The 13,022-nt window shown below is 40.4% G+C and overlaps 1 protein-coding gene across 1 annotated transcript in view; it reads right to left on the reverse strand.

The window, feature by feature from the left end:
• gnai2b (guanine nucleotide binding protein (G protein), alpha inhibiting activity polypeptide 2b) overlaps positions 1 to 13,022 on the reverse strand; it is a 57,267-nt gene extending 44,245 nt beyond the window's left edge. Inside the window, exon 1 of the mRNA XM_066663020.1 lies at positions 12,138 to 13,022. Within this exon, the coding sequence (XP_066519117.1) occupies positions 12,138 to 12,255 (118 nt within the window). The 5' untranslated portion in view covers positions 12,256 to 13,022. The remainder of the gene's footprint in view (positions 1 to 12,137) is intronic.

Consider the following 13,022-nt stretch of genomic DNA (forward strand, 5'->3'; position numbering starts at 1 on the left):
TCAAAGCCACAAACAATGAAAACTCAACACGGTTAAACTCCCCTGCAATATTCGCTCATTTTCTAAATATGCGTTCGTGCTGTCGCTCTGCCAAAGTTTTTATGGCTGCAAGCCACCGATATTTGCTTACTGATGCAAGAAAGGGTGTTTTTTAAAACGGTAAACATTGCATTTCTGAAGATAATCCAAGATTAAACAGCCCAATACCGCTTCGCCTACATCACCTACAGGATTAGTCATTCACAACACTGCTGTGTTAATAATTCATAAATCCATATGTTCACACACTCCAACCTGTCAACTTTTTGAGACTCTTAAATTGAGAAAATATGTCTCGAGGCTGTGTGAAGCTCTAAAGCTCTACACCACGTCCTTATAACATGTCAGTGGCAATATGTGACACTCAGTCTTTTTCCATTTCTTGCTTCAAATACAACCCACAACTTTGCCATTTTAGCTACTTCTAAAGTGAGAATAGTGATGAATTCAGGGTATTTCCAATTTGTTTCATGTATTTCATCAGCCTTTTGAATTTTGGTGATGGATCTAGAAGACGTATGTTGTCTATGTGTCACACAATCATGTTTGATAAAGGCAGTCACAAAGACTTTTAAGTGAATTATCAAAAGACCACACCCCATTAGTGCAGAATATGGTTGCGCTGAACAAAAAGATACATTTTTTTACCAGTGTTTTTTCCAGTGTTAAGCAAACCTACATGCCTTAGCCGTTTAAAGTAGAGGCCTCCATTAACAATGACACAGGAAAAAAAAACCCCAAAACATATAAACTACTACGGTCAGCAATATTTAAAATGTGTCAAGTTAAAACAATATTTTTAGTTCACAGGATAATAACGGCATGCAATCTGAGATCACAGCAGGTTTAGTAAATGGTGGTATTGATTCAGGGCAATATTTTAAGTCAGTACTGTGCTGCATTTGCTTCTGATTTATACCAGCTAACACTTTTATTGTGCAGAATTTAACTCATAGGATTTGTGAGCATGTCTCCTAGCCTTGTCCTGAATCTCTGAGATTACTTGAAGCATTAATAACATTTCGATCCATCAGTCAAAAACACCTTGACGAATGACAGCTGTCAGTATATTGACAGACAGACTGCCAGGAGTCCATAATGACAGAGTGGACATCTGTGCTGCTGTGGGGGTCTTTGATCTGTGCCTGTCCATACACTGCCACCCGTCAAGTGGGCTAATCAGAGCTCCAGGCGCATTTACATTTCTGAGCAGACACTTCAAAAGGCACTTCTACAGATCTCCGTTTATCCCTCCACTAGAGGGACGTTTTCCAACAGGAGGCGGTGGGCAACGTGAGCTGATGTCGTCAAATGTACGCTCAAACATGGTTGTGGATTTTGGAATTATTTCTATGGGTTCTGTCAATGAGAAGGCAGCGAAAGGCAATGAATGAAGAGGTTTTGATTCTCCGCAAATTAGTCAGCATGTCTGAGACATTTATCAATCAGTAAAGAGGCGAGCGGCAGCAAAACTACACACTACACTGCTGCCCATTCAATGCTGCTAGAGCGCTCTGATCAATACTGGGCGCATTCAATTTGTGCTTTCTTTAAAATCCATTACTGGCTTTCAGATCTGCCGTAATGATGCAAGCAAGTCCACTTCATCATAAAAGAAGCCTGGTAACAATGGAGTAAATGTGTCAACATGAAACCGAAGGACTGCCTGAAATTGAGGACGCACATCCAAAGTCATGATGGCAGAGTGGAAAAACCTGGAGCTATCTCTCCTTCTGCAGCTCCTCCTGAAACACAGCTTAGGCAAATTCACTAACCTGATCTCTAGGAAAAGTATGATGGAAGTGATAGTATTTAAGAACTGCTTCTGGTGGCTGCTTTATTCAGGGCACTGCTATGAATTAATTATACAGGAGAAAATTGTACTAGGGGCAGCTCGATAAAGAGACTTGTATTTCAACAGAGCAGAACTGGCTTTTCTTTCCATGCTTTGCTTCCTTTCTTTCTTTTTCTTTTTTTTTTTTTTTTTTTGATGCAGACATATCAACTTCCGGAGCAAGTTTCAGTTCCCCCAGTGTTCTCCCTTCCCCTCAACGCAAAAACATGAACTCCTACAGAAGGTCCAATATACATCCTCAGTTCTCTTTTTTTGGATATCGTCACTCTCCAAAGAAAAACCATGCATCTCCAAAATAGAACCTTTTACAGGAAATAATTACATTTCAATGGTGATCAACGTAAAAAGACTGTATTCCAAGTAATTTTATGCATTTCTATTGGTCCGTTCATCGTGGGGTTTTCACACAGTGTGAAGGGGAACTGCTACGTTCAAATGATGCATTAAACTAAAAACTGCCAAAAATGGAGATACATTTTTCTTTGGAGCACCACAGTATACAAGGTTATGAAATCACAAAAGCTGATCACATTGAGATTTGAGTGACTGATCCCATTAAAATATCAGTTCAATCTAAACCTGTAAAGTTTTATGGTCAATAGGTTATGTTAAGATATCTGCCTTTTTTATTTATGTCATGCAGTTGGAAATTTAAAATTGTAAGGGGCACAACACATTTCACTAACTTCCTTGTTGGCCACGACTGACTCAAAAGACCTGAGACGCATCCAGAGCATAACACACGTAGACATGTGCAGACGTGACCCACACTAAGCACATGTCCAGCACACACACACACTAGTCTTACAAAAGTGACACATGACCCTAAGACTCTACCACAAATCCCCAACAGAGGAAAGAGACGCCTGTGCAGTCAACCGCTCATGATCAGTAATCAGCAGCTACTAAGAGCCAAGTTCATAGATAAATGAGACTTTAGACACAGGCCCTCCTTAACATCTTTACACCTATTATTAAAGCATACTAATCTGCATCTGCTGTGAAAAGCTGTGACCGGATAATAACTGGATACTATTTGCACATTTACAGCACATTACGAAATCTTAGACTGTCTTGGACTTTTCGCCTTCTACAGCCACGTTAATGAACCCATATCGTGGAAACCCAATGTTGTCACTTTATAAACTGTACAGTCCATGTCAGGAAACTAAGCTACAAAATCAGACCATTTTGCTTGTGCAATATCAAGAGAGCCAACAAATTTAGCCTACACAAATTCCCTTTTCCACATACAGCTGTTTAGATTTATGTTCAAGTTGTAAGTAGATTTACATCCACATTTTCCTACTTAATGATCATATAAAACCACAATGGCATAAGTGGGCTTCGGGGGTAAAATCATAAGCAGAAATAATGCATGTTATGGCCCTCGTCGTAACCATAAACCATGCTCAAAATATAATAGTCAATAGATGAATAAGGATGAGATAGAAATTCTGTAGCTACAGCTGATGATCTGGATCCAGTTCCAAGCACATTTTAATATTACGTGTAAATGTGCTCTGAATGTGGCTGACTCTTCAAGAATAATAAGCAAGGGGTTCAGGGATGGGCAATTATCAAATGTTCATATCCTCACAGCACATAAAATGATGTAAACAACAACAATAAAGTCCTTATGATACCTCTCAGGAAATTACTGCGCCATCTGTTTTTAGAGATTTAGTGACAGAATCGACTGAAGAGACTGACGTTTGACCATTGATCCCATTTTGCCTGCTGTCTGGCATTTCCAAACTAAGAGTGTGTTTATGGGCATAAGCAGAGGTGTGAGAAACGGAGTTATCACCTGTGCTGAGAGTTGTCACCTTGGTGAGTCTCTCCTACAGTCTCAGCATCAGAGGGCAGAGGAACAGGTGCTGTTTTTAATCAGTCTGCTTCATCAGCGTCAAATCTTTCACTCTGCCGCTCTTACAACGGGAAAAACAAACCCTGGTCCTTTGTCAAAACTTGACCTTCAGCTTCCACTCTGGATTCAACAAAGATATCGTGTCTCCTCCCATGTGAGTAAGCAGCAATCTGGAATTCTTGGTCTTAAAATAATTTGAAGGAGATAAGGGGATCCATGGACTCGGGTGTTGTTTAGGACATTATCGGTATTAGCACCGAACCAAAATGAGACACTGAAGGTGCAGAATGAACATGTACAATGATAACCATGTTGCATCCATATCAGCAGATTTACCCTTTAAAATTATGCTGTCAATCGATTAAAACCAATTTACTAATTAGCACAACTTGCTAAATTTAATCGCAAGGTCCATTCTTAAGACTGAATAATAATAATAGATATTTTGATAAAATGGAATTTTGTTTATATTACTATGGACAATCTATTTATCTATCTATCTATATATATATTATTTTCTTATTTTTCTGCACATGAACTGAACTGTAAAACCTGAACTCTATTCTCTAAAATCATAAAATAATTCAAATTCAGACAGTCCTAATTGCTGCTTTGTATAAACATGTGTATAACTGCATCAGCATCCATAAACATGTCAAATATAAACAATATCAGCATCACCCTCATCCCAGAATTCCTGTCAATCATGACTTGTTTCTCGAGAGCATTAGAAATAGCTCCAGATGTTAGGAATCAAAGGTTTATTAAAATATACTAACATACAAAGTATTTAAAACCACTTTATCTACTCAGACTGTACTGTGAGATTTCATGGTAAAGCTGCATAAGCTGTATCTATGTACATAGGAGTTTCCCCAAACCCCAGCCCTGGAGGTTACCTACAGAAGACCATTTTTTGTGTTTGCTCCACCCTAACACAACAGAATCACATTGTCATCTAATTACAATACCTTTGGTGAACAGAGTCAGATGTGACTAAAGCCCCATTCATTCTCTTATTCTCAGCCTCTGGACATCTGCTATATTCTAAAGTTTCACTCTCCACATTGAGTCCTATCAGCCAAACAGAGAGATGGCAAACATGCCTGAGTTTATGTGCAATGCCCTCTTAAAAACAACAGGAGAGCGGAGGCCTGCCAGTAAAACACAACAGTAATTTCAATTAATAAACTTTTAATGTAGTTAAAATGTGCTGAAATGTGCTTGAAAAAAAAGTGTATGTGCAGCTGTACACAGTCTCTCTGTTCATAGCTTTTGCCGTTTATAATATAATATAAAATAATGTGATGGTTCTGAAAGCTCTAGAAATATTGAAGATTGTGGGCTCCATGTTCCAGGGACTCTGTGTCTATTCAATAGGGTTTTAAGTTGCTTTTATCATCATCATCTCCACTTATAATTCAATAGTGCATTCAACATTTACACTTGTTCCTGAGCCCTAATTTTACACTTTCTTTCATGTGCTACTGAACAGTAATGGCAGTAAAAAATGTGCCTGTTTAGTGGTAGCCATTAATACGGTCTGATCCTCCAGTTATGTGACAAAGCTGCAGTTCTGTTCATATCAGATTGCACTGAATCCCTGACTCATCACTCCATCTGGAAATAAAAATCTCAAAATCCGCTCACAAACCCTAAATGAAAGGGCTCAACAAGACTATGTGGGAAATCCTTCTGGAAAACCATGCTTCTGTGCGAAAACAAGATTTCTCTGGTGGGTTTAAAAAAGATCAAGTTACACAATATAACTACATACAATATATGTTCTAATATTTTTAAACACACTTTATAATAGTGATTTTATTTACTGTAAGGTGCACCTGCCTTGGACACAGCAGTTCAACTGTGCAAGCAGCATTTGTTTAATCTCCATAGTAAAACATGAAACAAAAGAGCTCTGAGCACAGCTTTAAGGTCTTACGGGCATTTTAGACACTTTAAAGTCATCATGCTCAGTGCCAAACATGGGCTAGAGCGGTGTAAACCTCCCAGCATTGGTCTGTGGAGCAGCTGAACTGGAGTTCCTTCCATACATGTGATATGACTTGGAGCAGCTTTTATTCCAATCGTTTTAAAATATATTCTGGCACAGGGATAATAGAATAGAATAATAGGGAAATACCACCTCTTTAAAAAGCAATTAGACTTTAGCAAAAACTTAATTATTAAGAATAATCAGACATTGGAATTAGAACATACACAACATTTTAAATATCCTAAATACATAAAACATATAAATAAATCATCACCACAGCGCGGGAAAAGGGAGACCAGAGAAAACCTGAGAACGGAACAGAGCAAGTGGCTGAAATACCAGTGACGTTCATTCTTAGGTAAGCAAACAAGCAACTAAACACAACGGACAATATTGAGGTCAGCAAAAATTACTGAGGAGATGTTTGTGTATTCTACAATAAGTCTATAAAGTAATTATTGTGACAGGCCTAGTTCCAACATCAAAAATGTCTAAAGGGTTCTCACAAGAGTAGTAGCTGTTACTGCAGCAAAAAAATAGCCCATGACTCCACTACCTTTTGCCTGATAAAGTAACATTTAATACTCTTAGTACTCATATGGATCTAAAAGGATCAAAGCCCACAGGTAATTCAAGGTGTCAAATGTGGTTTGTTGTGCGTTGTAAACTAGACCAGGCAGATCATGAAAAAGTCACATGACCTTGTTGCTGAAAACACCACTCTGTTAACTATTTCAGCTTATGGAATTTAGAGCACTATGTTCTAGTGATGAGTGGCTGAGTTACAGAAACTACATCCCGAGCTCCTAACAAGCACAAGATGTCACTCTGCTTTAAGCTTCTTTAACATCCACTGCAGAAAAGAAAAATCAGTCCTGAGGGTCAGGACACTGCTCCTGGCTTGGGTTGTGTGTGTGTGTGTGTGTGTCACTTCAGGGCATGGGAGCTGTAACAGCCTTTTAGTAACTTCATTTAAGCAACCATACAACCTCAAGCTGCAAACATTCATAAGAGATTCCTCATACAAACTACTCCAAGAGTGCTTACATGGACACGGTAGAATTAATGCAGCTTATTGCTGCTGGTCATTTCTGTATATACGTGCTCTCTCTCGCTCCCTGTGCACATTCTAGTCAAAGAGTCCATTAGCAGAGACTGATGTCCAGTGCCTAGGGCGAGAAATAAAACATCTCAGTCCCCCAGAAACATCCTCTCTGTTTAAAGGCTTATCAGGATTCAGCCTGTGCCTCTCTCTTTAATTCTAAAAGTCTAAAAGCAATCAAATTGGCAAACAACAGCACCTATCAACAACCCAGTCCAGCATGGTCATTGGTCAGCTGTGCTATAACATGGATACAGTGATTGTTTTCCTTCCTCGGGGGTTCAGTACCAAATATACTGAGATAACAAATCATGAAGAAAATCCTCAGAATGGAGATTAATCAGGGCCCAAGTGTGATTGATACAATATACAACGGTTGTGTTATATTTAACTCTGAAAGCTTGGCACATAATCAATTTAACAGAATCTGCCGCCCTCTCACTCTTTGTTCTGGGTCACAACCTTGACACATCCATTGTTTTGAGAAACAACACTTGCTGGCAATGTTGTGGGCACACTTCTGGAGACAGCTAAACACACAGCTCAGAGCTCTTGTTCTCAGGGACTTTCTCAACACACAATAATAACAAGAAACTAGCTACTTCTACTGGGACCTTCCTAAGGATTGGACGAAAAAAAAAGTGTAAAAAATATCTTCTTCTTCCTTTGCTTCTCAGGAGCTCGCATTTACAATGGCTGCTTGGGCTGATTGAAAACAGCACCTAATGGACATGAGGAGGTAGTAAGGGCATGACTCAGTTCCCTTATACTGAGAAGTCATGTCGTTCTTCTAACAAACCACAGTGGAGAACACTAGGGCGAGAGCATGCTATAATAAACATGTGACACATCTGTTTGGGCTCATCTGACCCACTTGAAGTTAACTGTCTACATGCTTACTAGTAATTTGCCCCACAATATATATTAATAGACTAACTCAATTTTAAGAAAAGGCCTTTGATTTCTCTTTGGGACCAGCTTTGAGTGTATCTACCCTAAAGAGGACTCTCTGTGTGCCATCAGCCTGGTCCTCGAAAAGGTCACAACCGTCTTCAGATGAACAAATATGAGGAAGAACCTTTCATTTCTCCCCATCAGAGACAGGAATTGGGGGTGCTAAAAGGGCTAAGGCACCAGATTACAGGTTTGTTTAATCTCTACTGTGAAATAAATGGCTGTCGGACAAGGGTATGTCACTGAAACCTATGGTATTAGGTGCTGAGAGTAAAAACGTATGCAGAGTGAGGGACTGTACTGCACACTGAAAATTACATAGTAATAACCTAAATAATAATATCCCACATTTCTATTCACTCTTATCATTTTAAAGGTATTTTAGGGCTGTTCTGAATGCCATGTCTAGGGTTTCGGACATGGGCCATGATATTTTGCGAATATCTGAATATTTGAATATTTGTGGAGGTTGCTCTAATCTTAAACACAAACACTGATAAAATGAACAGTGGCGTCGCTGCAATTTGTTGTAAGTGGCCTGTATTAACATTTATATGCATTTATCAGGTCACATTATTAAATAAATAAATACATTTTAAAAAAACAGAATACCCGAATCTCAAATTCAAAAACCAAACACTTATGCAACAAATTAATATCTGAATAGCCAAATATTTGGAGGCACCCCTAGCATTTTTACCTTACATTTATAGCTTCAAAATCCTTGTGATACTCAACTGACCTTTAATAGGGAGAAAAGAGCAACTATTGTTGCTACTCCAGGCTCAGCACTGCAGAAGCTGCACTATGTAACTTGAAGGAAAGCAAAAAACCACTTGATTTCAGGACAGTGCTGTAAAAGTTAATTACACTCTGCAACTGTAGGGTAAGCCCAGGAGCAAAAAAATAATAATTCTTAGCTTGACAATGGGTAAACCAGCTGCATCAAATATCAACAATCTGACTGGTCGCATGTCATCATGTCTGCATATATTTTCTTCAGGAGAGAGAGCAAAATGAGCTGTGTGTATACCAACACACTGTTATGTCTGTTATGACACATTCACATGTAAATGATCTAAACAATCAGAATTTTAAAAAAATTAATTTTTCACTCTTTTTTATGCTACCTATAATTTCAGTTCCTCTCGAGTTAAAACACCTTCCTGCATCTCTGCTCTCAAACTGTGATGATATCCACAATGTTTTGAATGACTCAGATGTCTCTAAATAGAAGCACCCAATATTTTTCTCAAGCACACCGACTGAGACGCCCATATTCACTCCTGACCTATTGGAAGCCTGGAGTTTTGCAGTTTCGTAACGGACGCGTTAGGAAACCTCCAGAGCGTTTGTGTGAGGAAACTTCCATTCTAGTCTCATGAGGAGAATCACTGTTGCAGTGGGTTTCTCAACAAAGACCCTGCCCTGACGAGACGATTGACAGCTTGAGAAAACAAATGATCTAATTCAACAGCAGAGTTGTTGTGTACAGGGAATTTAAATGAGGCTGTTATGTCTATGAAGACTCACCAGAGCAATGCATTCATCACTTAGAGTTTGAGAAAATTCAAGCGCTATTAAAGCCATTAATCTGAAAGTAAATTCATGTGGCAAATTGCTGCATTCCAAATACTGGATGGTATACTTCTGCAGGCGCCAAACACCGCTAACTAAAATAGTATACCACTGCAGGTTGCATATCATTTTACAATTCCACCATGGGAAGACAGCAGAATTTTTTATGATCTCTGATTGCAGGGTGTGTGCTCCAGATGTGAATGATGCAGCGTGTGCATTTTCAGGAATAAGCTAGTGCAACTATTTACATTCTGCTGATAGAAGGGAGTCAGTCTATTTCCTCAACTTCCCCAACCTTCTGTCCTCTCTCAATGATGAAATGAACATCCTAGGTTCTGAACTGTCACATCTGTCCCAGTACTCTCTGCAACAGGTTCCTCAGCCCTGAGCTAACAGGACATGAACTACATCATGCACACACACACACACACACACACACACAAAAGTTTTAAACCTGCCATGGAAGTGCTATCACAAAACAAAGCTTACTGTTTTATCATACCACATATATTACCAAATAAACATATTCTTATTTTATTTTTCCTCCAAGCCAGATGAAATGTTCACACTTTCACCCAAAACCCAACTTTTTAAATTGGTCAGGGTAACGTTACTTTCTATGCTATCTTTAGACTACACAATTTTAAGCATTAAACCTCATGCATATATTAATTAATTAAGCATATTGGGTGTAAAGGCATGACCTGATTATGGTGTGGGTTCATGGTAGTTTATTCTCTTTTAATGACACACACAAAAGTAATAAATGACTTGCTAACAGCTTCCCTTGCAGAGGAACTCCAGACACCATTACTGACCAGGTGGGCATTTTCTGAATGTGTCCACCCATGGACACCATAATTATTAATCCTACACACTGTAAAGATGGAAACTGTAGGCTGCTACAAGTCTAAGGTTGGGCCGACATGTCACTTTCAAGAAGCAAAGGCTTATAATTTCTTCTTCGCTACGGTTCAGTCAGAAATGAGTATGAGACTACACCTCAGCAGGACGCCTGTCTTTTTCCATTCATAGTTTTCTGAAGCTGTCACACTTATGATATAGTCCGGACCTTCCACTAGCAATTACACACCACCACAGGCAAGGAAACCACCCAAAGTTAAAAAGAGTGCACTGCAGTGTAATTTTACATCCAGCAGTACACCCATGATCCATATGAATTATAGAGAAAGCAGTAGGTTAGTCTGGTTTGTGCTGATATCCATGGTCAGGTATTTTCACAGGGATCTTGACGACCTTTGCAGAGCCATGGAGTATGTCTGGATTTTGAAGAGCATTCCCACCTGAGGCACATTAAATAACCACAGGTCTTCGCCCTTTAACTCAAGGGGTATGCTCTAATTTGCGCTGCTTCTTCACGAGCACAAAGGCAGCGCACTAACGAAATGAGTACGGATTTACTGCAGCGGCAGGGACACTTAGCTTTAATGAAGTGTTGGAACAAGAAACTTGAACTCCTGTGTTTGGCAAAACACTTGTTTAGGCTAATACTCAGCATGGGCGTAGCAGAGAATAGTGGTTTTCTGCAGCCAGTTATTTCTGACCTGGCTTCCTCACATTTACCACAGTCTGTCTCTCTGCCTACTCGTTGTACCGAAGTACCTCATGGCCTTGTGATAACGACATAATGACAAGGTATGAAGAATACCACAGAAACGGTGGACAGAATGTAAGGGCCACATTGCTTTGGTGCATCCTTGGCCAAAGGGTGTTCTGAAGTCATGGAAGCTCCTACATCCACAACAATGATGGGCTATTTCCAAAACAGACCTTTACGCAGGGGGTATTTCACACCACAAACTGTGCAAAAGGGAGTCTGCGCTAATTCCAGTCACATTCTCTTTATTTTGGGGAGGGAATGTCCAGTAAATTTTCCAGCTGCACCAAGAGTGCACAGCAGAGAATGGCACAGATGAGGTACTGCTGTGCAAACATCAATACTGTGGTTTTCCTGTCACATGCATCCTGCATATGCATGTCTTTTTGAAAAAAAAAGAGGAAGGGAGGGGTGAGCAGTTGCTCTTTTTCATGTCATACTTCTTAATGGCCTAGATAATGAGAGGCTTTTATCAGTCAGTGTTAATTAGGTGGACTGTTGTGTCCATGTAGGCAACCACACCAGTTTTGGCATGCTCCCAAAAAACATTATATACTGCCTTCCTTTCATTATCTACAGTGCTTGCTCTGATATTCCAGCAGGTTTCTGACTTAATTCTAGAGCAGAATAAGCTCAAGACTGCTGGTGCGTGACTATTCACAGTCCAGCTGTGACACTGAGAAGCAGCTCTGCTGGGTCTGATCCACTCTGATCCCAATGCTACACACACCAACACAAAATGTAACTGAGGTAGCTGTAATATTATGGCTGATTCCTCTATTCTGCCATTAAATATTCTACTATTAATTACAGCTGCAGTGTCAGGGAGTAGCATCTTCCTATGAATTTGCTTTTCCCTGCAAGTTGTATTTTTGTGCTGCGAGACTTTGTGTCTCTTCTATATATTTCTAAGATTGGTTTAATTTCTTAAAATGATTTATATTTTAGTTCATCCTAATTACATCTATGTGCACTCGTAAAAGAAAATAAGTGGCCATATTAGGCTAAGTGTTCACCATATTCGATATTCAGTATTCAACTCCACGATATCGCCTGTGTTGAATATCGCGGTACAGTCAGACGTGATTTCATATCGGTTTGGGTCTAACGGCTGTCACTTACCGAGCAGCAACAGCTTCACCTCCCGCGCCGCCTTCTCGCCATCTTCACGAAGGTTCTTGTCGATCATTTTCGACCTTTCGGCGGCTGCCTTGTCCTCGGCGCTCACCGTACAGCCCATGGTTGGCGAGGGGAGCTTTCTCTGTCCTCCGGGGAACAAAAAAAAAATAACAAAAAACAGCCAAAAAATATCGAAACAAAAAACACGGGGGAAACACGAAAAAATGACCCAAAACAGCTCTCAGGAGACGTAGAGAGGCGGGAAACCAAGAGCTCGCTGATCTACACAGACCTGTGAAGGTGGAGGGTGACGGTTAGGAAACGATGCGGTTTAACGCTTATTGCTGAAAAATATCACTGGTTTACAAAGTTTCATTCGAGTAAACGCCAGGGATTTGTCCCGCGGTGCTCCATCAATCGACCGACGAGTTTTTAGCCAGTCACAGAGTGAGAGTGGCCTGAAAGTTGCCTCAAGCCGATTTTTCCGAATCAATAAACGGCTTTATCAACAACAGAATCCACGGAGAGCCGCGTCCAGATGTTGGAGGGCGTGTGTAACGTGTGTGTGTCTCTCTCTGTCACACACACAAACACACTCGCACTCACTCGGACGATAAAAGCCAATAGAGTCTCCTCGCGGTCAGTCACTAACGTTAACGTTCAGTCAAAACAGCGGAGAGCCCGTTAGAGCGGATATCTGCCGTGTCCTCGGTTATTTCTCGCTCTCTCTCTTTTCCCTGCGGCTCCGTGCTCCATGCGTCCCCCGGCGAAGCGTCTCTCCGAGCAGCAGCTCTGCACTGCCACGCCCGCACCGCCGCGCAACTTTCAGCGGAATAAACACGGAATAAACACACAGGCGGAGAGTCTTCGAGCCTCACCGCACACCCT

This window comes from Hoplias malabaricus, chromosome 3 (genome assembly GCF_029633855.1).
Source record: "Hoplias malabaricus isolate fHopMal1 chromosome 3, fHopMal1.hap1, whole genome shotgun sequence".
Classification (NCBI taxonomy): Eukaryota; Metazoa; Chordata; class Actinopteri; order Characiformes; family Erythrinidae; genus Hoplias; species Hoplias malabaricus.